Source organism: Cheilinus undulatus, linkage group 1, assembly GCF_018320785.1.
Source record: "Cheilinus undulatus linkage group 1, ASM1832078v1, whole genome shotgun sequence".
Lineage (NCBI taxonomy): Eukaryota > Metazoa > Chordata > Actinopteri > Labriformes > Labridae > Cheilinus > Cheilinus undulatus.
In genome coordinates this window covers 30,311,784-30,339,333 of record NC_054865.1, presented here as the reverse complement: position 1 = coordinate 30,339,333, position 27,550 = coordinate 30,311,784, and the positions used below count along the sequence as shown (strand labels likewise).

At 37.9% G+C, this 27,550-nt stretch overlaps 1 protein-coding gene across 4 annotated transcripts in view; it reads right to left on the bottom strand.

Moving 5' to 3' along the window:
• Nucleotides 1-26,976, bottom strand: part of celf6 (CUGBP Elav-like family member 6) — a 221,342-nt gene extending 194,366 nt beyond the window's left edge. For 3 of the 4 annotated variants that reach the window (XM_041786108.1, XM_041786123.1, XM_041786115.1), the window contains exons 1-2: nucleotides 26,727-26,961; nucleotides 8,773-8,855 (exon numbers count right to left, since the gene is read on the bottom strand). In XM_041786108.1, coding sequence (XP_041642042.1) covers nucleotides 8,773-8,855; nucleotides 26,727-26,907 — 264 coding nt within the window. In that variant the 5' untranslated portion in view covers nucleotides 26,908-26,961. Of the gene's footprint in view, nucleotides 1-8,772; nucleotides 8,856-26,726 lie in introns of all 4 variants that reach the window. The other variant, XM_041786101.1, reaches the window with a different exon arrangement.
• Between the last annotated feature and the right edge of the window lie 574 nt (nucleotides 26,977-27,550).

The following is a 27,550-nucleotide window of genomic DNA, read 5'->3' as shown; positions in this document are numbered from 1 at the left end:
GTGGGGGAGAGACATGCAGTAAGGGGCCTCAGGCCGGATTTGAACCTGGGCCGCCCGCGTACATGGGGAGCGCCTTTAACCACTAGGCCACCTGCTCCCTGCTCACCTGCAGTGTGTGTATTTAACACCATCCCTGGCCTTGTCACACAAACAAGTCCCGCAAGAACACATAAGTCTAAGTATTTCTATTTAGAAAAATGTAATTGTTTATTGGACCCAGTTTGTAGGTATTAAAACATTTTTGGCAAGAAAAAAGGGGAAATTTCTCTGTTGACTTTTCATTTTGAAGTGAGTTATTCAATTAACCACAACCAAACAGAGAGTTAAATTTGTCTGTTTTCTTTATGCCTGACTTTGCCAATTTTGCACAGGCATTAAAAGATAAAACTATTCTTCAAAGAAATAATATTGTACTTTTGAATTATTGCAGAGAAATAGTGTCAATGATGGTTTTTCAATTCAGTCTGTTTGTACTTACAGACACCCTGTAATCTGCATGCATATTATATAGGCAAGCTTTTTTTCCTCGGAGCCCCTGAAGTACCTAAGAAAAACTGAGCCCCCCAGGATGCTTACTAAAAACAATACATTGTTCTTAAATTTCAGCATAAATCCAAATCCCAATTCTTTGATAAATCCATTTTTTGCTGTAAACTGAACTTTTTTTCAATTAACATCCCAAAAGACTTTTGTAAAATCCATCTAGTAAGTGTGTAATCATGATCTAAGTCAATAGGTGCAAATCTAATTTTGACAATCTCTGAGCTATATGGTCCCTCTAGGGGGGTCCTGACCCCAGTTTGGGAGCCAGTGGTATAGGCTTTATCCAGTTGTGAATATAAGAGTGATGACGTCAGCATCAAAGTTTAAAAAATATGCACATCATCTGTAATGACTCATTTCTGTAAGGAAATTAAAGTTTTGTCTATAAATAAAGATACTGCATTGAGTTTGCATATATGACTCTGAATGCCAGACTCCAAGACAAGTGAAAAAAAAACTTTTTTTCTTCTTGTTTATCAGATTGCCAATTTCAAGACTGAAATGGGAAAACAGCCACCTTCTATTTTTTGATGAATACAAAATCTGACCTGTTGTTATGTTTTTCAGATTTACTGGAAAAATCAAGATAGAGAAAAACTGCTGGGTTTTTTAAGGGTACAATGCACTTTTTATGACTTTGGAGGAGTCACGACATATTTTTGTAGCTGGGATTTTCCACCTGAACAACCTGAACACCAGCCTGTTTCACTGTATTGCAGTATATGTTCAAGCTCAAAAGGACAAATGGACCTGGTTGTTGCCATCCTCTGAGCACCCAGACCGTCCTGCCCTGCGGCCTTTAAAAGGCACTATCTCTCCTGCTCGTTTGTCCAGCGCCTCTGGCCAGCCATCTTTATGGGCTGGTTAAAGGCTCTCTCACAATCCACTCTGTTTGCACCCTGTCCACACACTGATACCAGTAAAAACAAAAAAAAAGTCGGGCATTCCACGATGTCCACCCGCCTGCCTGTCTGCCAGGATTAACATTTCCCTCTCTCTAAGGTTGAAAATCCCATCAGATGGAACGAAATTAATTTTTGCACAATATTCAGGGCCACCAGCCACATAATAGGAGACAATGCTGAGTGCATCCCTCGATTGTGATTCCATTCACTCCCTAATCGGCAGGATGGCCGTGCACGGTGCAGCAGCGTACTAAATGCTTTCATCCCAGGGGGATTAGAAAAACAATGGCCCTTTTTAATTTCTTTTCTATAGCGGGCAGCAGAAAGGGAATGATATAGACGTAATTGATGATGAGGAGAGCAGAGGGAGCCTTTGCTGAGGTCTCACGTCCAATGCCCAGGCCTGTTTTTTTTGCTTCATAATGGCAACCACTGAGGGGCACTGGAGGTTGACAAATCTGGCACAGAGGACAAATTGATCAGCAACAGAACGCAATTTGTCCCTTAAAAGAATGGGTACAGGCCTTGCATGGCCTGAGTAATTAGTTCAACTGTGACAAGGAGAGAAACTGCTGGATGAGATGCTTGACTGCTGCATCATAAATGCACAATTTATGACTGAAAAACTTCCTTTCTACTTAAATCCATATCAGTTAAGACATTTTTGAAATCATGTCAGAGGAAGTAAGGCTCCTAGAAATGATTCACAACAGCTTCCATAATAAATATGAGTGACTTTGTATGTATAGTTTAGTAGCTTTTCCGTGAACAAGTCTGCTTTAATCAAAACTAAAATAAGGCGACAAAAACTGACACAAATGAAACTTTTTCCATTATGCATTCATGCTCACTGCCTCTCTGAGACATGTCGTACTTGAAGAATGTTAAAATGACAATAAGAGGAAAAGCGCTGGTTGCTTATTCTTAGCGTGCACCGAGACACAGACAAAGACATATGGCAGGTCTGCACCATGCGTCCATGGTGTGATGCCAGGAGTGAGTGTCAGGCACACAGGCGCATTGGTCCATGGCAGTGTGCTTAGTGACACATGATTCTGGTATTGCACAATCTTCCCACTGACCCACTTTTGTGTAGCACACATCCAAGTCAATTTTCTGCACTTTTCATGCACCAAAGAAGAAGAAGAAAGAAGGGGAGACACCCAGACATTTCGCTGCATACTTTGGCAGAGGCTGATACTTTCAAACTTACACCCTTTCAGATTTGAAGAGAAACACTTCAGAAAGCAAAAGTTTTTTTTTCCTCCTCTCTTCTTTGCTGTTGCACTTGGCTGCCCCGTCATCAATACAGGGGTCAGGTGCATATAGAAACCGAGAAATGTTGTTTTACGCAGAGAAAGTGAAGAAAAGTAATGAAAGTAGAGGAGAAGGGGGTTGGGTGAGAAAAGAAAAAAGCAACAGTGAATGAGAGACAAAGAGAAGCGGATCTTTTTGCCTAGAAAATTTTAATTGGCTTTTGGGCTTCAGTGGCATCCAATTAGCATGCTTGTTACATGTGAACACCAGGAGTTAATTGGCCTGAGAGGAGAGCGCAGAGTGGCCCTGAAAGGAGGGAGCATGGTTCATTTGAAGGCAGCAAGTTAGGAGACAACAATGCAGTAAGTAAGCATTATTTACAATTAAAGAAAAAATGTATCATAATGATAACATTTACAGGAAATTAAAGAAAGAATTTGGCTATAGGGACTTTTTTCTGTAATCAACAGCTTACCTTTTGTGGCGGAAGTTGTCCTGAAGTGGAACAGAAATGCTAATGAATTGTTCATTAACTTCTATTTGGCCCTAGTGTTTGTGATAATGTTCCAGGAATTAATCAGATCCGTGGAGAAATCATTCATAGGCATGACGTAGCCTGTCCACATACACATGCTATACTGCCCTACATCGGGGAATATGCTGAATGAGCACGTAAACACAACAGCACCACAACACTCACCAAGGGCAAGACGCTGAATCTCTGATTACATTTACAGTACAAACTGAAGCAGCAGGATCGGATGCACAGGACATCAAGACCTCATTACACTCTTTACATGCAATTAATCAAACAATGTAAACAAAGCTCGCTTCAGCCACAACAGGCGCGGTGCGACATTCCCTGGTGGCAACTCAAACGCGGAACACACTGGAGAAGACTTAGAGAACAGAGGAACGTGAATTATGGAAAGTTAAAGATTCACGGCCAATCTGGAGATGATGTAAGTGTGGAGGCTCCCTGCTGAGACCACACACGCTAAACTCTCTGCCTCCTCTCCGGCTGGGGCTGTTAAGCCTAAAGTCTCCTGCTTTTGTGGAATGCATGCAGGGTGTTAATGTGGAAATATCGTCACTGTGCAAGAAATGTGAGGCAAATAGACTTGTAACAATGGAAGTATTACATGAAGGACACACAGGATGAAATGCAGAATTCTAGCTGAGATTTTTTTAGCTGGGCATCATCATCTGGGCTCTGTTTATGCAAAGTACATCATTTAAAAGTTATTTCTACAGGGAAAATGGCCTTGAATTTAAACAAGAAGTGCAAATTAAGAAAATGATTGTCTTCAGTGATCTTCAAGTTGGTGGATTTTATCAAGGGAGTCTGGCTGGTAGTGGGGGTAATACCATTTTTCACCAAGCAAGTTAATATTGTACACTTAATTTCTTCTTGTTCTAAATTATGTTCTTACTACTGTAACTCGTACCTGCCTGCCCAGCTAAGTTTTTTCAATCACTACATAATGTATAACCATTTCTGACAGAAATACAAACTGAAAAAAATTCTTGCTCCATTAAAAGAGAGTCATGGTGCTACAAAAAAAAACGACATTAGTTGAGTTATGGTGGTTGCAACACATTTTTAACATTCAATTAGATATTTAGATAAAAATGTGTTGCTACCACCACAAGGAAATATAATGATTGATTGGTTAAAGTAAAACATCTCCAGTGCAGTCAGCAAACACCAGCAAGGAAAATTTCAAAAGACCAAAGAAGATCAGGTGCACAAAAAGGGCTGAAAAGTTTGGGAGCTCCTGTCCTAAATCCCCATTTTTCAGAGAATTTAAAAAACACTGTTATTTTTCTATTAATTTAACACTGAATGATGATAGAACCTTGTTGACACTTTTAATTGGTTAAAATTTGTAAAACCCACTGCTGTAAAGGGTGATCGATTTATGAAAAAATAAAATCATGAAAAAATTAGGTTTTGGCCTGCATCCACGATCTATTGATTATACTATGGAAAACAAATAATTTCTGAGTAGCTGTGATTTAGAGAGACAAGAACATTTCTTAGTATTATTTACAACAAAGCCTCCCCTTGACTTTCATAGAATCATTAAAGTATGTATGTCTGGTAAAACAAATATACAACGTGCACTATCATAAAGCAATGAAGCTAATTTTCCTGTTGCTGGTTAAGGTTATTTGCCTAAAATATAAGTTGGAAAAGGTTATTAAGAGCAGTCAAAATAAACATGCACAAGCAGCATTGACTCTCACTGTGAAAAAAAGCTCTGATGAAGCATCTTCAACTGTCTTGATAGGGCTTAGTATCCTACTTTTCACAGGAAGGTAGCATCTGTGTAGTAAATATTAATCTAACAGAGAGTTACTGGTATCTTTGCTCACTACATTTTTCTAAGTATCTTGCCCAGCACTGCTTGGTATCCCAAATGAATTAGGCTGTAGAACTTGTCTAAAATAGTAAAAATAGTACTTGTCTCTGTCTTTCAACCAAACAAGCCTCAGAAGACCCTAATGCAGACCAAACTGAAAACATGGAACAAGAATTGGGACGCTCTCAGCACCTCTGCCCTCTGCCCAGTTGGAACCACTTTCCTCTTGACAGATGCCAGAGGGCGCTCGCAATGCTCATCAAAACTCACAGGCTCACAGCTCCTTCCAGAACTTTAGAATTTGTGTGGAGGTTTTTGGTTATTTTGTGTTTTTTTTAAGCATTCTGCTTGAGCTTAGTAGAAGAGTGAATTGCTCTGTCTTGGTGATGTGAATTTTAGGCAGTTTGGTTTCTTTCAAATACTACCATAAGAGTGAAAGTGAAACGTGATCGAAACAGCTAACAAACACTCTTAAATTGTATTTAACCACGTCATACACTGCAACCAGTACTGCAAATGATAGAACCCTCTACTGTTTTTAAAATTGTATGTTTTTTTCTTGACATAAACACGTTATACTTTTTCAAATCACAGATGTCTTATTTGAACAAAAATGTCATTAAGACTGCCTGACAGTCACACAGCCAAACAGGACAACACAACCATGTCTGCAACGCTGCAGAAGCCACTGAAAGGGCAGCATTACAACACTGAACATCTCAAACCATCCGGCCATGACAGTGACAATGAGGCTTGTCCAGAAGTGTCACCTCTCTCTGTCTTTGCCCCCCCCCCCAACTCCCCTTGTTTTTCTCTTTTTCTGTCCCTGTGTCTCTCCCTCTCTCTCATACAGACACGCAGAAAGACCGGATGTCTTTATTAGCTCTCTGTATGCAGCCTGTGCTCAGCCAGAGATTGCAGCACTGACCCCTTGCTGTGAGCTGTACTGGGGATATGTTTTCCCAAACCCCCACAGAACATGCTATTAACCTCTTCCTAGATAGACGACAAACAGTAATGTCCCTCCATGAGGGCAATAGAGACAGGGGACACCTATCCAGGACCATCATGACAGTCATCTCATTATGAAGCTGCAGGAGGCTGGAGCTAGCCAGGGAGCCTTCACTTCTCAGGGACGTTTCACCACAGTGTACAACATTCAGTGAAGTACCCGGGAAATACATTGAGGAGCAAACCACCGATTAACCTGATAGTGAGAAACAAAACCAAGCCCCCCAACTCCATCAAACACCCCTTCCCCCTTTAAACCCATCACTCTCCATTCTTTCTTCTTGTCATACTTTGTTCTTCCAACAAAAGGTGTGTCCAGTTCTACATTTTTTACTGGGGTGGCTCTATTGTGTTGCATGCAATGATATGTCATAACTGCCTTTGTCAAGCATTTCTGCCTAACTATAGTTTCATTAATCTGTAATATTTCTATGTTTCCAGTTAACATAAAGGAATTAAAGTACTCAAATAAATACACTAAGACACCCTATTATTAGGTTGAAAAAAATATAGTGATTCACACAAATATTTACAATTCATCATTATCAGCTTGCTTTAATTCCACTAAAACATGACTGAGTTTTCCTAATATTTCATGTTTTAATGTGTTTACCCCTTAAAATTCCAAATGGCCTGAATACAGGCAGGTGCAGGAGGAGAGGGTTAAGTTAGTCATGTGTTCGCGCGGGGCTCCAGACATTTGCCTACCTTTGCCTAACGGTAAAGTCTCCTCTTTTAGGAGATCTGCAGAACTGAGTGTTTGTGATATAATACCAAATATGATAACTGCAGTAATAATCACTCATCCTAAAGAATGTCCCCAGCTTCCTGACCCCCAATGGATATTTGGGATCATGTGATAGCAAACAACCACTCAAAATTAAGAACAATAGGCTTGTGTTGGGGTGGTCAATCACATTTAGTCTTGGGGCTGTGCCACCCAAAGCCCACCTAGGATGGACCCCTGCCTGTTAGATTTCAAATGAGAACCTGACAGCCCAAAATAGATTTTTTATAATAAAATACATTTTCAGTTTTTCCAAACAGGACTAGATTAAAATGTTAGAGGTGGGCTGCTGAACATTTTCCTTTTTCTTTTTTTCAAGTTTCAGCTAACAAGCATGAGAGCATTGTGCATCAAATTAGATCAAATGTTGTACCTTTGACTGTCTTCATGTTGAAAAAACTGTCGACTGGCTGTAGCACTGAGCACCATTCAGACACAGTATAGTGGCTGCTGCTCTGGGAACGATGAGCTATGTCCCACTGGTTAAAAATAGTCATCAAATGCCAAAGTCCATTCTGAAATCAGCAGGATAAATGCTAATTAAACAGTAACATACCAGTTGCATCATGATGTATTCAGATGTATTGTGACCAAAATGAGTGAATTGAAGGCTTGGTGCTTTCATAATTAGTTAATAGTTATTTTGGGGGGGAAATGATAGTTTTTCCAGAAATATAAAAACATAAAATTTCTCTTAAAAATGTTCTGTTGTCTCATCTATTCTCCCCAAATGATACTAAAGATTTATAATCATGAAAAACTTGAATATTTAGGGAGTATCAAGAAAGGTTTCTGTATCAATACACTACAGTATTAGTTAAGAAATATGGCTTATTATGTTTAAATAATAATAATAGTAAATCTGATAACTTAATGGCTAAAACTGGATCAAATGTTATTAAAGGTAAAAATGACTAAAACTAATAAACACTTATGTCTACAAAATAAAAATAAACCTAATACAGCTTCCAAAATTAACATGCATCCAGAGGTTGGGACTAAAGCCTCCCCCTGGGATGGTTTCTTGATATGTTGTGGGAGAAAAATGCGGGGGGGTGGAGGGGGCAGTAAGAACATGTGCACTAGAACAGCTTCTCCATCTTAGGGACCCGCGGGTGTAATTCAATCACACCTTGATAATTCCCTAGACGTGAGAGTTGAATCCCCGCTTGCTCACATCAAGCACAGACAGACACCAACAGCTCACACTCATCTCAGATTGAGGGTCTCCTCCTGGGTGGGCTTAAGAGCCCACTACTGGCTTGGTTTTACCTGTGTCATTTGAAGAGGCCATTATTTTAATTGAAAAAGTTACCTGCCCGCCAAAGGCAAGCGATACAAGATGGTGTGGGAAAAAAATAATAGGGAAGAAAATTAAAACAAAAACACCAGATGGTGATATACATGGTAAAAATGATTGTTTATACTTACTGTTTGATTATATGTGATAATGAGAGCGGGATTCCTCAAGGCAATTAGTGTCTGTGGCAGCCATATTGTGAGAGGACAGGGGAAGGACGGCAGGGGCTGTTATGAAGGAGCGCTTATCAAATATCTCCGCCGGGGTGATTAGTGTAATAAGACACTGCAAGGTGAGATAGGCCACTCGCGCTCTTTCAGTATGTCAGCTTATGTGTGTGTGGTTGAATGAGCCTGGAAGAAAAGTGTGTGTATGAGAGAGAGGCGGAAAACGAGGCAGTGAGAGAGTCTGAGAAAGCGGGTGAGTGACTCTTTCCATCTGTTTCTGTGTGTGACTGTGTGTATCTTAATGTACACTGTATCCCCATGTGCCTCAGCATGTGCATGTATGATATAATTCTTATAATAATGTTGCTTCTCGTGCCAGGACGCTCTCCCCCCAGGGGCTTTAGCCTATGACAGAGGGCAGATCGGGGGCACTTACCCCTGGCAAAGTCTTCTGTTCATGGAGGGCGCTCTGGGCCTTCAGTGCTGACTCTCTGGCACAGTATGTTAGAAAGGCACATCCTAACAGGGAGACAGAAAAGACATATGATTATACCACCAGGCAATCGCTGCACAACTATACACCACCATTTATTATAAAGAGAAAAAAAAACAGCAGCAGAAACATAGAATTTATTGCTGCATTTAAAGAGAAAGGATTATCAGTATGTTCTTGTTTTTACAATCTTAAGAAGCTTCAGGACTTTAGAAATACTACTAAACAAAAATTCACAGCATAAACTTTCACAGTAACCCTTTATAGGGCATTCACTGGAATTTAAAATTAAAGCCCTAGGATATTACGGGTGGATATCCAATGCATTTTTTTTTTTTTTACTTTCGTCTCATTTATTTATATTTTACATTATCATGGTGAAAATCAAGCTCAATGAAGTGACTGTATATGGTTCCCTGTCCATCCATGGTAAAAATAAATAAATAAATAAATAAATAAAGATTTTCTATAGAGTTAATGCATATAAAAAAGTTTTTCATGGAAAGATTTGCATATAAAAGTCAAATGAGTATTTACTTGCCCATTTAAAAAAATAGTTGAACACAAAATATTTTTATACATATAATTATTTTTAAGGTGCATAATAACTATTCAAAGAGGAATGACTTGCTGCTTTTCCATAAAACCTAGGACATGGAACAGGGGCAGGCCAAACCTCACAGAGTCAGTGCAGTCTCTGTTTAAGTAGTAGTGATACCACTTGTTTTATCTTATAATTTCAACAAATATTCAATAACTAGGTGAATTTAGCAGTGATAAGGCTCACAGTAGAAATAAAAGACTGATTTATGTCATTTAAGTTTAATAAAACTTTTAAACTGTTGTAACTGACTAAAATCGTTTATATTTTAGTATCTGTACCATTTATGTTTCTGTGTAATTCTATCGGGAAACCTAAAAAATCACAAATTTTAAATGTCTAAATGAATTTCAGGGGAAATTATTTATTTATTTAAATGTATTTAACCAAGAAAATCTCACTGAGATCAACATATCTCATTAACATTTTCTATTTACAGTTAACAGAGTTACAGACATGAATTAAATAGGGCTAAAAACCAACAAACCCCATAAGTGTAATATACTTAAACATACTTAAACGAATGGATCAGTCTTTATTTTTTTTTTCTACAAACCTGTGGAAACATGTGGGACCGTGGCCTGGAATGGGGATGTGATTGGGTTAGTAGCAAGTAGTAGGAAACAGGAAGTTTGAGACACTCTGGGCCAATGCTGACTGGTCAGATGCCGTGATGTGACATTCTGTGACACTAAATGATCTCCACTGATTGGCTGTGAAAAAAATCATATTGGTTCTACTGTATCTCAGGGAGTTGGGTGGAGGCCAGAAAGGCAAGTGAAGTAACACTACATGGCTCCTTGACCCATAAAAGGTTAATATAGAGCAGGTATTTCAGAATTTCTAACCTGTCTAATATGTGAGAATAATGCTTGGAGACAGTAAAAGCACAATCCACACAGCAGATAATAATAAATAAAAACATTAGCTCTCTCCATTGTTTTAATGTAAGCCCATTTAGACTGAAACACTCAAACATCCTTCAATTTAGCTCCTCAGTGAAAATCCACTCCAAATAAGCCTAACACCTCTCCATAGATTGTTTGTTCAGAAATTAAGCTTTCCTACAGTCGACTACTAAAATAAGAAAACAAAACACAGTGTAACCTTCCAAATGGACCCAGAGATTTGTGATTTCACTGAAGTAATTCCACTCTACGCAGAGCCATAATATAAGACTTACTGGAGTTTTACAAGCTATTGCCAAAAACATGTACTATATTAAAATGGAATTCATATTCTCTGCTGACAATTGGAATGTGGCTCTCTGAAGTTAATAGCTCTATACCCTCAGAGAAAATAGCAAGCTGGGTGAGAAATAAAATTCAAATTTTACGCCTTTTTTTAATCAGAATATGACAGCCCCTTCAGATTAGATTCATGAATATGTTTGCTACATGGTTTGCTACTATGTTGTTGTTTTTGTTGTCATCTTATTCTGTCATTTTACAAAAGTAAATTGGGCTGCTTAAGTGTTGATGGAAAATGCTTATTCACCCACAAAGATGTGTGCTTTTTTCCGGAATCTCATGCAAATGACTTTCTAATAAATGATCATTTTCATAGTTATGGAATTTGGCACAGGAATAAAAAAAAAGTCAAACAGTATGAATATTGTTTTAGCTGCCAAATAATCAAAATGATGAGCTGACACTGAGCCCTTTCACATTTTTGGAGATTTTTTATTAGTGTTTGAAAACGTCAGAGAAGAGAATGAATATGCATGAATAAATAAGTCCCTAACATTAATGTGACAGCTTTCATTAAAGGGCGAGTGCTTGCTCTGTTACGCACTTGGCAGAGCTGACAGTGGGTGACCCCGTTCAGAAGAGGTTTTGCACTGTGCAGCATAATTTCCCATTACTACATGTCACACCTGCTGCCAAGAATTCCCATGGGAGAGAAGAGACACACACAAACTTAGATACTCACACATACAGATGATATGCAGCATGCGGCACATAGCACCCATCAGTTCCCCCCCCCCAAAAAAAAACAGCAACACTCTCTGGCACCCGGCCAAGAGTCTCCCTTTCACGACAACCTTCACCCACCTCCACAACTAGGCGCTTACTGGAGAGGAAAAATCTGCTAAACGACACTGATGAAACACATGACACACAGCAAAGCAGGAAAGTTTGGGAGCCTGGGGAAACACTCTTCATCCTTTGTGACATTACAAAACTGTGGGACATGAACAGAGGCTTCCCAGGGGGCATGTAGGAGCTAAAGCTTATGGGAGCTGTAGGCTTTTGTTAACACTTCATTGTAACCTTACTTTTTTCTTTTTTACTGATCTGCTTTGCTGCATAACTCCAACGAGTTTATAATGTGTTCTGAGATGACATCAGGCAAAGCTTTGTCTCGTGACTAACTGTTTTTATGACTTTTAAACCCCCCCTATTGGGTTAGGAACCATAAACAGTCATTTTCTTCTTGGCCTTCCCCGACTCTCTGTAAAACAATAGAAACCAGAATGATTTTCTCAGCAAATCAGTGGAGACCATTCAATGTCACAGAATGTGACATCCCAGCATCCAGCCAACCAGCAGTGGCCCAAAGCATCTTGAACTTCCTGTTTCCTCCAGAACTTGCAAAAGCAGTTTGACATCTCTTTTGGTCCAAAAATGTCCCTAAAATCATAACTAACCAAGATAAGTACATGAAACTCAAACATTATGCAGATGGACAGTAGTGCTAAATATAAAAGGTTTTGTTTGCATAAGATTTCTAGTAATTGCTGCAATTTAGCCTGAAAAATGGAGGAACCATATTTGGACATATGGCTGGTTAGGGGTGTAAAATGTTGTCCATGTTAAAACATATGGCCATTTCATCTAGCAACCACACTTAGGATATGTCCTTGAAAATAAGTTATTATAGTGTATGATAATGGTACTCTATAGCGTACTTAGATGTCACCACAGGTTTGTAAAAAACAACGAGTGATCAAATGGTAAAGTTTACCAATTTATAGACATTTTCAAGGATTTTTAAAAATTATAGGTTTGGCTTCGGGTCCTTTTTTATAACATTATAATGGTTTTAGTATAACTGTAGTATCAGTTTTTATTTTTACTGTGAGGTTAAAATAATTATAGTGTTAATATTTTTGATTTTTTTCAGGTTCTCTGACTGAATTATAAGCAAATAGAAATGGAATAAATAGTGAAATGTGTTTGGTTTTAGCCAGTTTTACAACAGCATAACAGTTTAATTACACTTAAATGACATAAATTGCTTTTTATCTTTATTGTGGGCTTACCACTACTAAATTTCACTTAGTAATTACATATAAATGTATGTATGTATGTATGTATGTATATACACCAATATGTAGAAGCTCTTTAACTGAAATGATATTTTTAATGCTAAAACATAATTATTATTGTTATCCATGAATTTTCAAATTTACTGATTTACAAAAAAAAAATTGTAAAGCACATTAATATTTTTTGATTAATATGTCAAATGGTTGAATGTTATGCTTGATTCATTTCTGACTTCTCAGAGAAGCTCAGTGAGCCAGCTCAAATTTGGGTATAAAAGGGGAATTCAGTTTGAAATTCCTCATTCCTGTTCAAAATGGTAAAACTTGGAGAGCTCACTGAAAATGAAAGAGTCCGCATTAAAGCACTTCATGATGCTGGATGGTCTCTGAGACAAAAAGGGAAAGACATAAAGTGTTCTCACAGTGCGGTCAAGTATGCTTTGGAGTCAATTGCTGAGACTGGTACTTACAAAATGTGCCAAGGAAGAGGCAGGAAACCAAAGTTAACTGAAGCAGATGTCACCTCAAGATTTTAAGTACTACAGACAGAAGGACGACCACTGCTGATCTTCAGGCAGAGATAAATGCTTCTAGATCAGAGTCTGAGAAAGTCTCCAGAATGACCATAAGCAGACGACTGACGGAACAAGGCCTAAAGGGAAGAATAGCTGCTAAGAAGCCATTATTGAGGCCTGCAAACATCCAGAAACACCTCAGATTTGCCAGGGAGCACAAACACTGGACTGGTGATGACTGGAAGAAGGTACTCTGGATAGACGAGTCCAAGTTTGAACTCTTTGGTCAGCATCCTGGTGTTTATGTTCGCAGAAAAGCTGGAGAACGTTTTGATGCCAGATGCATTGCACCCACAGTGAAACACGGTGGAGATTCCATTATGGTATGGGGTTCCATTTGTGGATACAGCGTGGGCAAATTAGTGAAAATCGGCGGTATCACGAACAAGAACGTCTACCACAACATCTTAGTGCATCTTGGAATCCCTTCTGGACTGAATCTGATTGGTCGTGGGTTCATATACCAACAAGACAATGACCCCAAGCATACTTCAAAGCTGTGCAGAGACTACAAGAAAAAGGAATCTGGAGTACTGGAACTGATGGACTGGCCAAGTCAAAGTCCGGATTTGAATCCTATTGAACAAATTTGGGATTTAGTAGATTCAAAGATTGATCGCACAAAAGTTTAATCTGAAGCAAGTCTGTGGGAACAGCTAGGAACTATTTGGAAGTCAATAACAAAAGAGGCTGTGGAAAAGTACATAAAAACAATGCCAGCAAGAATGCAAGCTGTTATCAAGGCCAAAGGAGGCCATACAAAATATTAATTTTTTTTTGGTTATTATGTGTGAAAAGGACTTTTTAGTTGTTTCAGTTTGTTATTTGCCAAATAAATAACAATAACATTTTCATTTTTAAACAAGTTTTTGAAAGATTTCTAAAATATATAAGTTTTCTCGTTTTATGGCGAATGGTCTAATAAATTTGTTAAGCACTGTATATGAACGTGACAAAAGTTTTTTAAAAATTCATGGGAAGTCCACCAATAATATTCTAGGGCCTTAATTTTAAAAACCAAAGTATTGCAATAAGTGCCCTATAAGAGTGTCTCGGCCTGGACACTGTTGTAAATGAGATTCTTGATCTCAATGAGGTTAGATAAATTTAAATAAAAAGAAAATAATAATAAAAAAGTTTAAGTCAGTGTGATTTTATGCATTACTTGACTCCAATGTCCTTTAATGGACCATAACCTGCAGAAATCTTCATCCCATCCAAACATGCCGGGCACTGTGACACCTAAGGACATCATATGTTTGTACTCAAGTAATGTAGTTACTTTGAAACATTTTTCTCAAACAGGAGTTTTAATAGCACTCTAAGAATCTATTCAGGAAGGTACTTCATTTAAGACATTTAGTATATGATGAAGCTGTTGATTTTTGCTCCCGGTTCATTTACTGATTTATTTCAGCTTTGCAGCAGCATTTTACCAGGGCCACGTTTTCCTCCATGTTTCTTATTTTGGGCTGAGAACTAACATGCATCTTCTTCTTCTTCTCTTCTGTTCATATTGTAGTCATGTGGTACACTTAAGCCAGTCAACAGACCAGTTTAGAGCAGTTGCTGGAAATTTGATTGGTTCAGCTTCATGTGTTTTTTTACACAGTATGAATGCAATGCAGAACGACAATCTCCACAGAAATTACTCAGCATAAGAGTACTGATTTTAAAAACTACTTGTACACAAAAACAACTCAATTACAATAACATGAGTAAAAGTAATTCATTATTTTCTGTGATTTTATTATTCTGTCATTTTACCTCCTCACTTTAAAATGCTCTTATATACAAAGATGCACTCAAGTACGTATTATTACAAGCCACTACACTGCAGATTTTGTACAGGTTAGAATCACTGTTTTTCTTATATGGGATAAATTTCTAGCAGTCTTTTTTATGAAAGCTACAGTATTAAACAGTGGCTACATGATAATGCATACAATAATATAACACAGACAGAGTCCACATAACAAAATAACAGATGCTTTTAAGAAAATTATCATGAATATTTCTGCAATTTTACTGAAATTTATAAGACTGTTCTGTTATTGTGGAGGCTTCATGGTCAGAAACAAGTGAAGTAAAAATACCTGACAGCAGATTACTCCTTTAAGGACATCATTAAGAGATACTTTTTGTTAAACTGACTTTTTTAAGTGGACTTTTTTAGGAGTGTAGCTCATAATATTTAGGTCAGGGTGTTGGGCGATGGAACAAGGACTTTAAAGAAGTTTCCTCTGACAGCGTTGACCCAAGGGATATCTTATTCCCAAAGCAGTCAGGGAACAAGGAATCCAGTTGTGGAGCAGAACACATGAGAATTTAGCTCTGAGAGCATTAACAGAGGCAGAATGATACTGTTTAAGGGGGATAACAAGGATGTAACAGCTGGTAGCAGGCAGGACTGTCAGCTTAAAATTTTAAGATGACTAATTGACATGGGATTACATTCATGGTTAAACTCCTTGGTATAATATGAAATCATGCAAATGGACTTGGTCATTGGTCCATGCAGAATATGCAAACTGATTTAGATTGTCTGCACAACATTAGCACAAAAAAAGCAAAGAGGGACATGATGTCCCATGTGATGCTTAGATTTGCAGCAATGTGAAGTGTATTTTATAAGTAGAAAAAAAGGATTTATCCTAAAAAGACCACTGGTCTAGTTTTATATCTACACATTAATTGCACTTCACTTGACTCTCCTTAAATAAATAATGAATGCCCTCCTGAATCAAAGTTTTAATTTATCAAATATGAGCTAAATAAGTGTTGCATGCATTAAATGTGAAGTAGAGGAGGAGAAGCAGGAGGATAATGCCCTTACGTAAAGGGTAGACTCTACAGAAGGACTGCTGGCTCCTGTGATGAGCAGGTTAAGAGGGGTGAAAATAATACTTTGGTAATCAAAGACAATTTACCACACTATAATTTCAACAAGGGACAAAAGTTCAACAAATTATATTCAAGGCAAATGAAAAAGTAAACCCTGCAAACTACTTCAAAGAGAACACAGGATATGCAAAATGTGTTTTTGCGTTTGCTCAACACGTTCAGGGTAATTACTTAAAGAACTTTCCCCCATGTAATGCTTCTTCTAACAGTTTGTTTTTAAAATGGAAATTAGCATGTGCTCACAATTGCATGCATCCAGGCATTAAGACTAAATTGGGCTTTTTTAAGGCTTCAGATACCTGTAATTGAAATAACTCCTGAACAAATTTGTATAAAATTTCAATTCATTAGCAGGGAATTCATGAATCATGAGCAATTTGCTCTCCTTCGGTCTCCACTCACGTCTCATCCTAGAATGTTCATTAAAGTGGGATGAGAATGCAAATTAATTTCTAAAAAATATCCAGCACAAGACTGAAAAAAAACATGTAAAACACGAGATGCTGCTGAAAATGACCCTAACCCTCTCAGTGGTGCTGAGACTACTACAAAGTGAGGTCTCTCTCTTCTCTTTGTGTGTCTTTGCTAACCACAGCGTTACCTGCACAGCAACTTTCATGTTCATTTACATTCAGAGAGGAGTCGTTCTGAGTGGTTAGCTGTCTGCTTCACACACAGCCCCTTCTCTAATGATCAGAGGGGTCATCTGTAGACTTAAGATACACCTGTCACTCAACATACTGAAACTGTCAATCACTGTCCAACACCTCCTTTACTACACGCGGTTTGTAGATAAAACTCCAACAAAAACATGGATCTATGGCTCCTAGTGGCTGCAACGAAAGATCTCAAGACTATTTCAAGAAAAAGAATCAATTACAAAGAAAATCTGAAAACTCTTGATTATTATAGGATAGGAATATATGATTTATTGTCTCCTCAGGCAAATCCTTTCATTAATAAATTCCATGAAATACTTATAAATAATACTGATTTTTTTTTACTTGTAGGGCTGTCAGCATTAATGCATTAATCAAAATGGTATAAAAGCCCAGAATCAGTGCATTCAGTTGTTTTAAGTTGCGTTTATCACTTTGTATTTTCCGTTTTGGCACACTTTGGTAAAGCCATTGTAACATGGCAGCCACGTGATGTGAAATATGTACATCACTGACTGTGCCCCCCTGTCTCATTTCGCTTAAATAAAAAAACAACCTCACAGGCAGCTCAGTGGACAAGTCAGTAACACTTTATTTTAGTGGGCCCTAATAACTTAGTAATTTTAAAGTAATAAGTGTAATTATCTAGTATTTTCTAAGGTACCAGTTCAGTTGTATTTAACATATAGTGTCTTGGAACTATCATAATATTAAGGAAGTATTTTTCTAATAAAAATGTACATTTCTTAAGTTGTAACTTGTAATACTGTGGCAATTCTCTGCTAATATGGTGGTATTTGAGCCTTACCCAAAGCCTAACCCCTTAATCCCAACCCTTACCCCCAACCCCTAACAATTACTTGAAAAGTATTAAAGATGTACTCACTTTGATTTGGTGGGCCAAATTACCTATTATTAGAAATAACCTGGGAATTATCAAGCAAGTTAACCCTTTAAAACCTACGGGATCGCTGGCGCTCCCATTTGCATATCTATTTTTAACCGCAGGTAGAATTGTAACCAAATGAGATTGAGCAATAATTCTTTTTGTATATAAAACCAGAGTAGTAACACTAACACATAACACATTCAATGTGTTCCAGAGTACTGTTTCCTTCTAGAAATATCCTTCCTTCTTTTGCAGAAATGTAGTATAAAGCCCACACATCAAAAACAATATAATATAATCAGGGCAATAATCATGTTGTTTTCTTGCAGGTCACGAGTCGCACTAATTATTGTTTCAATATGGTCTTCTGCAAACATATGTATGCTCAAAATATATATTTTTTTTGTGGTTTGAAATAATCTTGTGCAACTATTTACAATCACAATTTTGAAAGATACAGCCATGGTATCTCTGTATTTTAGGGAGGTATGTAAAAAAAAAAAAAAAAAAAAAAAAAACTCTTTTCATTTTTCTTGTGGTTTCTTGCACTTTTGAGCAATTTCATTTGTTACTGTGGACTTATCACAAACATATCATTACAGTTTGGGCTTTAAGTGTTGTATTGATGTATAGCCAGTTCAAATACTCCAAAAAAAGGACCACAGCATGTAAAAATGTAAAGATATACTCTAGCGGACATGGTCTATGGTAGGTCATAAAGGGTTAAATAGAAAATTATCATCTTATTGCTAAGAAAAGTACTTCAAAATACCATCAAATTACCAGAGAATTTGCCATGATATCATAAGGGTTAGGGTAAGGGTAAAATACCACCTAATAACCAGAACAATTGCTACAACATTAAGAGGAAATACAATGTTACTAAGTGAATACTTCCTTTATATTACCAGGTTATTACTTGGTGAAATGCAAACGTATTACTAGGTAATTACCATCTTATTCCTGAGAAATGACTAGACAGTTATTACCATGTAGTATAAATTTACTTGGTAATTAGGGGCCACTAAAATAAAGTGCAACTGCTAAGTCAAACATTATCTGCACCTTGTGATATCAAACATTTACCTTTTTTATTCTTTTCTTTTTCAATCCATAACAATTTATTTATCTTTGATCAACACAGAGTGCCTTTTTTACTGTCAGTATAAAAGCATGTCTGTATCCAAACAGAAGGTCAAATACCCTTAGTCTCAGACAGTACAAAAATCCAAAATGAAACAAAACAGTTTTGAATGCAAATTAGTAGAATTTCAAATGCTACAAAATGGAGATCAATCATGATTAACGATAAAAAATCTGGAAACAGTCCTTATTAGAAATATCAATCATTTGACAGCCCTAATTATCTGTTTTTCTAAGGCAAATTAGCTCATATCAATGATCCTATACTGGCTACTTTTGATTACTACTGCCCTTGAGGAGGGTCCCCAAACTTTGCAACACCAAGGAGCATATAGTATTAACCTTTCTATAAAGCTGTCTAAACTTTACTGTCTATAACAGTGGCAAAAAACAGAAATGAAACAGTCAACTTTCCTGATGTAATTCCATATTTTAAAACAAGTAATAATTTTGTTGACCTTTTTCATTTATTATCTTTATCATACTGTCTTAACAATCAGCAGTAGTAAAATTAAACATTTTTTGCTCAGATTTTCATTTAATACATTCAACATGTTGTTTCCTGTTAGAAACAGCCTTTAGAATTCCTTCCTAACAGTATTTTACATAGATAGTAAAAGTAGTTAATGAGTTAGGGTGGTTAGAGTAAAAGTTAATAATTTAGTAGATTTTTTTCCTATTTAAGAGGCGGAAAATAAGTTTCAGTGGTATGGTTACTTTCTGATTTGTCAGCATCAATCACTGCGGCTTGTCAGTTCTGACTGGAAAGAGTAGTGTGTGTGTGTGTGTGTGTGTATATTTTTTTATTTGAAGGACTGACCTAGAAAAAGAGCACAAAGATTTAGTCTTGCAGTAACCTACATCTTAAAAAAAAACAAATTAAAACATTTATGACCCAAATAATGTTCATTGATTTCCCTTTTGTTCCATTACCCCTCTCTTCTCTCCAAGTTTCAGTGCTCCTTCTTGGACTGCCTGGTGAACCCCCAGGGGTCAGGACCCTCATTTTGAAAAACAATACCATAGAGAGGTCTTTTGATGTCGACTTGGCCAGCTATTTATAGCCAGTGCCACTGCATGGACCTACCGAGGAGAGCAGAATGGATGAGGATATTTAACATCTCTTTGTATCACTTCCTCCTGGCTGCGTTCTGCAGCCCAGAGTCCCTCCTCTCAGCATCAGAGACGGATTGATAGATAACGCTACTCAAGCAAAAGATTTGCCCCCCACTAACATTCAGCATGTCTGAACAATGCATGCGTTCTGGCACTGACACTAAGTATTATGATAATGTAGTGCTCAGCAAAGTGATGGATGTTAAACAGCACGACCTGGCTACAACACCACACACACTGCCAATTGTGTCAAGTCATCCCACGCACTGTGTAAGGCTCCCTGACGACACACAAACTATCAAACCGGCATTAAAGGCAACACTGTGAAACAACTACAGGGTGAGTTATAATCATCTGTTAAAGAAAAATGATGGAAAAAGGCCCTTTGAATGCACATCAGCATGGCTATGAGAAATAAATCATGTAAAAATCCCCAGATATTCAGACAAGTCCCTGGAGGTACCCTAAATGTCCAAAGTTAGAATTCACAATGCACAAAACATCTGCTCAAACTGCTGCAGCACAATCCACATGAATTAGTCATGAGCAAACATGACATATTTTGATCTGCCCTTAAATCCATAATTATGGTGCAATTCTGTGTCACAGGACTCGGGCTGTGAAAAGAAGGTAGTGCTGCAAATCATCCATTAGGTACGGTTTACTAACTGATGCCAACAGCGGTATACATCATCCATCCGAAACAAATCAAATCTCCCTCAACCACAAACTCAGCTCAAAGAGGGATTTGAAAGTAGTAGTCAAACTCAATTTACAGCTCTGCATTAAATCTTTATGAACTTTATGTTTTTAGGGATTATGGAGCCAAACTGATTATATCCTCCCCCTCGCTTCTGTTGCTCTGCTGTGAAGAAAATGTTTGTGTGACTGTTTGGGATAAAAATGTGGGTTGAATTAGTGACAGTGTTACAACATTCAGAGCCTCCCGGGCCATTACCATAATAGCGAACCACGATCTGTTGGCTGTTGCATTTGTGTGAACAAAAACAGAACACAAACTACTTTTCAAACCCCTTACACTGTGGGTAAAGATTATTGCAAAACTTTATATTGTGCAGAGCTGATGGGAATGACTTAAGGTCTGCGTTGTTGATAAAAGTTACACAGCTCAGCACAGTGTTGTCTGTGTAGATAAATCCAATTCATCCAGCCAATAAAACAGCATGTTAAAGGTACAATACATAGAATTTTCACAATTAAAAATCTAGTTTAATTTAAAAATTACTACTCCCATGTCATACTTTTACTGAAGTACTTACATTTTCTCCTATATTTTTAATGGGTCTTAAAGCCAGATAAATTCTTGTTTATAAAGTTGTAATGGTCTGTGTCTTGTCATGTGACGGACACAAAATGTATCTTTGCCGTGAAACACTTACAGGGGATGGAAAAGGAAGGACAGTTTTAAGGGTCCATGAATAAAACTAAACTATTTTAATATGAGTACATTTTCCCACATCAGATTTTAAGATTAACACCATAAGAGATAACTTTCTTTACTGTGTGCTTGGGAAAAAAAACCTGTTTCTTTGTATTTTCTTGCTTTTAATTGCAAAAAAAGTAGGGACAATAGTGATTTTTGCTGTCAATACCTATGTGCAAATGTAGTTCAGACCCAGAACTTCTGTCCTTTAACTGCATTTTAAAATTGAAAGATGAACAGAGAAACAAACTCCAGTCCTTAAAACACACTTTAGAATTTAAGGAACAAGGATGAACAAAAAAAAAAAAAAAAATACATTTCTGCTGACATAGGCCTGTTGGTCCTGCCTAAAGGTCCACAAACTTATTCCAACATACAGCTAATAGTAACAGCTGATATGAGCAGATATTTACAGCCAAAATATAAGTTATAAATATCTGTAGAGTTTTCATATCTGCCAATACCAAAAGTTAACTAATTAAGGATATACCTGCTTAAACTGATATCCCAATAATGTTGTGCACCCTACAAATTAAGTAAGTTTCATGGCGCTAGTGTCATTCAGAAAAAAAAAAAAATCATATAACTTAACACTATATTGGTCGTAGTCAGTATTTTTTTGACACTTTTAATTGCTTTAAAATTTGTTTACAAAAAAAAAAAAAAAAAAACGCTGACAGATGTAAAGGGTGACCAGTGGTACTGATTTATGAAAATAAATTAAAATCTTGGAAAATGGAGATACAAGGTTTAAGCCGGCAATGAGTAAGTTATTGAGTCAGTATGTTTTTTTTTCTCAACAGAGAAAAGTGTGGTTGGAGCATTTGTGCAGGATTGGTTTGAACTGTGGTGGTGACCTCAGTCAAAGACTGCAGCATGACAAAGCATAAACTGCTGCTGGAAGCTGCTGTTCTGTTGCTGTATCTCATTCATGTTTTATGCTTGCTTGTAATGGGCCCTCTATCCACAGCCCTGTAATATCATCACTGCTAGATATTTCCAAGCCATGCAGAGATCTGCAGCTCATCTCCACCTACCTCTGCAGATTAATTATTTAAAATTTATAAATCTTTTCAACAGAAAAGGTGTTTAAGTTTACAGGTTTTGTTTCATAAATGAATTTCATGTAATGAAGGAAAAAAAGCTTTTAAAAGTGACCTTCCTGGTTAATGCTGCAACTGATCCAAGAATGCTTTGCCAGTGGCTTGCAGCACAAATGAGGACAACCACTTTTAATAGCTTTCAATCTTACATGAATAAATTCATGAAACTGTTAAGTGCTAACTGTTTAGCTAAAATACCATATCAAGTTAAGTTTTTACTGAACATATGGGTGAAGCTGAGCAGCACATCTCTTATTTTTTGTTAGTGTTTTGACTGTAACCTCCTTTACAGTGGAATCTACAGGGAGAATGAAACACTACAGTAGCACTTTTGTACCTGCAAAACTGGCACAAGATGATGAACTTTAACTTCAGTGGAATATGTTTTATTTCAGGGAGTCTTCAGAAGCACTTTGGCATTTTTTATGTTGTATTTTAGAATGGATGTTTTTCTAAAGCGCTTTATCATAAATTTTGTGTAATTGTGTCTTGTATTGTCATTATTTGTTGCTTGTATCTCTGGGATGGCAAAACTCCTGTCTGCACAATAAATACTTTTTGGGGTAAAGAACCTTGAACCTTACATACTGGGCAATGTAGGTGAAACTTTTTACTTAATGTTTAGTTGTAGAGAACTGTTTAGTTGTGACAGTCCTGCAACACTTTGCTGAGGGATTACCATGCACTGACAGCACAACTGTCCAGTATGGACATCTATACACTCTCATGACAATACTGCAACAAACTTAGAAATGTAGAAATGTTAAAGTCCTAACGATGAGTGGTATAGCAAATCAACTAGAAACTACAGCCCCACAGTAACTTAATGTCTGCCTAATGACATAACACTTAAGCAAAAGGTGTGTTTTGTCTGGTCGATGTCGTGAACAAATATGATGTCGTGGACAAATATGATGTATTACTGAACCAGTGTGACTGCCCACTAGCAAGCTGAGGAAAAAAATCAAAGATCTTTTTAAAAGCGGCATGACACTTTTTAATTGACCCTTGGCAGCAGCAGATAACAAACAGTAAGAGAGACACAGGTATTTGAAACCCCTCTAAGTTATTCTGGCAAGAATTGTTAATTATAACACATGGCACATGTCTTGCAACCTGTAAAATATAAATCAAAGTATTCAATCTCCTTTTGCAAGGTGTGTAGACTCTAGTACGTCTTACGCTGATAAATGCTCGCAGGCCTCAGCAGATACTAACTTTATCTGCAGGGTAGCTTACTGTGGGGCAGGTAGATTTTAGGTTGTTTTAGAGTTATTTTACTGGAAACAGATGCCTGCTGCAGCTTAAAAAGCACAGCTAAGAGGAAGGAGGGAAGAAAAATAGTAATGCTACAGAGCAGAAAATCAAAACAGAGCAGAAGGATGTTAAAACTGTTTTAAGGATTTTTTTTTTTTTTTTTTTTTTGGAGAACCATTGCCAATAAGAAATCCTTTCAGAAAGAAGAATCATGTATTTTTGTGAATATAAAATCAGTATAATATCTACAGAGATATATTTTATGGATATCCCAGCAATTAAGAGTTTTTGATTTCTTAAAATTGTACCTTCTATGCCTGGAATTCTGAAAAATCTATCTTCAGCAGATAAATGAGTTGAGTTGTACATTAGATTACTAGTATCAGTAGCAGTGGTAATAGTAGAACTGCTTGTAGTAGTGGTGGTAGAAGAAGTAGTTGTTTATCTTAAGGACTATCTGTTTTCAACTTAGCACTTCAATACTTTAGAAACAATTACTATCCCTGATAATGGAGTCTGTATGCTACCATGGAGTGTTAGATAATAGATAGCATGTGGATCTAGAGATGGTATTGGTTTTCATATTAAATCACAATTGAATTTGAGAAGTTAGAAGTCAGACAATGAAGACCTCCTACCAACAAAATTCAATTTAAACAAACTTGTGAAGCCTTTCAAGGGACTTTCACAGTTTAGCAAGTCATTCCTTTTACCTTCAATTCACCTACAAAAGCTTTTCTCTGTGTGTCAGAATGAGCTTTCAGTCACTGTTTCAGTCTCGTTGCTCTGAGTGACACAGATGATGACTCACTTTACCTACTTGGGTTTTGTTAACGACACTAATCCCATTTCCTTCCTCTTGTACCTTCTTACTCCAGTGTTCAGGTATCACACACAGACGCAGCAGGGGTTACATGAACATGCTTTAGGTGAGCAGCCAATAAGAAAAACTCATCCGTATAATGCATTTGGTGAAATCTTATTAAAAGTGCATGCTTGTGCTCCCAAAGTGACTTTGAATGTCACGCGGGATGAAGTAGGCATAATGCATACATCAGAGTGGCCTTGGTGGAGGATGAATTTGAACGGGCAAACGGTCTGGCTTTGGAACAGGATTATCCTTCCCGAGGAAACCATCCTCTCGAGTGTTGACATTCAGGGATGGTCGAGGACAGGCGTAAACAACACGAACATCAGAAATATTGTTTTAATCGATCAAGGGGCGCTGAGGAGGAGGAACGATGAAAAGGGAGCAGGAGCAGGTTCAGCACCAGCTACTGATGGCTGGAGGAACAGGTGGTGCATGGAGACCTGCTTCAGGGCTGCACACACAGAGAAAGAGGCAAACTCATTTCTGCTTCAAGAGTGCTTGACTTTAGCTGATCAGTGAAATCACGAGCCATGGCCACTGCATAACATCTTGTGAATAGATTGAGGTAAATGATTGTGGATTCAATGTAAATATGTGCAGATATGGAGCACTGGAAGTGTGTGCTTTTTAACTTACTTGATTCAAAATCTTTTACCTAACATTAGAAAAACAATCAGCAAAAATGGATCAATCACTGTTAGCAATATGAGTGCAATATTGAAATTACAACTTGCACCACTGTCCTAAACAAGGAAGCTCTACCCAGACTGCTTGTAATGACACACACACTGGACGTTTGACCTTATTGTGCATTTTCATTCCAGTTATTGAGTCATTCTAAGTGCTCTGATCAGTAATGTAATTATAATAATAATAATAATTATTATTATTATTATTATTACAGTTTTAATAATAAAAGTAATCTTTGCACCTGCTATACTATTGATTTTTTTTCTTTACCACAATAGGGCTTAAAACTTGTAATTTAAAAAAATAAACTTCTCTCGATTTGTTTTTAAAATTAGCATTATGATTCTTGTTAGATTATAGGTTTGTGTAAATTAAATACAAGAGAAGGTGTTTATTTAATATTAAAAGCAATTATTTGTGTAAAGCAGACTTGGACTTTTTTTCCGGACTTTAACTGGATTTTTCCCCTTTTTTTAATACCTTGCAGACCTTCCGGCTCTAACCGCACAGTGGCACCCATTATTATAACTATCAGCAGACTTGATCGATCCTTGATTTCCCGTCGTGGTCTGTCTAATTACTAAGTGAACACTGATCTCGCTCGTTTTAGACAATGAGTGAGAAAGAGGAGGAGGGAGAGGGGTGACAACAAGAACAGTACAAGGCGAGATAGGACGGTGCATGCTGGATCTCTTGCTCTACTATTATCCTGCTTTGTACTTCCTGACTGCAGCCCGCCCACGGCAGCAGCTAGCGTTTATAAGCCTACAATTCAGCTGCCATGCAAATAGTATTTTCCACAGATAATGACGTCCGAAAAGTAGGCTGCATAATAGCTTGCTGAAAGGTCAAAGCAGCATGCCAAGCAGCACCGTAATCACTGATAGCCTGATAATGGTTTGCATTTTCCGCTCCCCTGAAAGCATTTATTTCAGTCCGATAAATGGACTCTATACAGAAGCTTTTTTTTTTCTATTTTAGTTGTGGAGACATTTCTGCAGCTGCACAAATAACACAGCATCGAGCGCGTGCCTGTCCCGCCCCCTTCTCGCTGGGCTGCTCAGCACATGAGAGTCAATGTAAACACACAAAGGCGTTTTCAGCTGTAGTATTCACGTGGACGGGCTGCGAACAATTAACCCTGCGTTTGCGAGCCATTCACTTCCACGTGTTCCCCCCTCTCTCACGCCTCATAGTCTATATCCGCGTGTTTTCATGTGCATGCGTGTTTGACGGCTCTACGGGGCTGTCCCAAACATGTGTACATTTACACACTTTTCATGCTCTCTGCCCCCAAAACTCAAACGAACGCTGTCTTCGGTGTCTCCTCTTTGAATTTCACACACGAAAGTGAAAATATTCAAAATAACCAACCTTTATGCATTCCCGTAAACCTGTCTTTCAGTACAGTGAGTTCGTATATCTTTCCGAATTCCTCAAACAGGGGTTTCAGGTCTTTTTCCTCCAGGTTTCTGGGAATCTGGCCGATGAAAAGCTTGATGGCGTCGTGGTCCTTCATGGGAATGGTGTTCTGGCCGATGGTAAGCCCGTTCATCCTGCCGGCGCTGTTCGTGGTGCTGAATCCATTCTCCTGCTGCACTCCGTTTGCAGTGACTGTAGCCATCTTTCCTCAATGGGCCGGCGGAGCTGCTCTCTCTCTCTCTCTCTCTCTCTCTCCCTCTCTCTCTCTATCTATCTATCTCTCTCGCACACTCCCCCCCTCCTCCGTTATTTGTGCCTCTCTCCCCTCTCCTCCTCCTGTTTTCCCTCCCAACTCTCTCCTTCTTTCTCCTCTTTCTTTTCAGCCAATAAGCCCCCCTTGTTTGGATTCAGCCTTATTTATTTTTTCTGATGCTCTATGTGTTTTCATTTTTTGAGTCCCCCCTACTCTTTCACTCTCGTGACGTCAACCCGTACTCCTTAAATAAAACCACGCCCACCATATCATTTGCATATTAAGCGCAGCGCAGGCCAATGAGGGAGCAGGATGGCTGAAGGCCCCACAGGGCAGAGAAAGAATGCAAACATTTGTGTGGAGTGGAAAGCTCGGGACATTTGAACGGTGCAGAGGCAGCATTTTTTCTTTAAAATAGAAGGCAAAAATTTGGTATTGCCTGATGGAAATTTGAGTTTTTAATGGCAAACAATGCTATTGTGTTGGACTAAAAGTTACTCTGATACTGTGAACCAGATGTTTT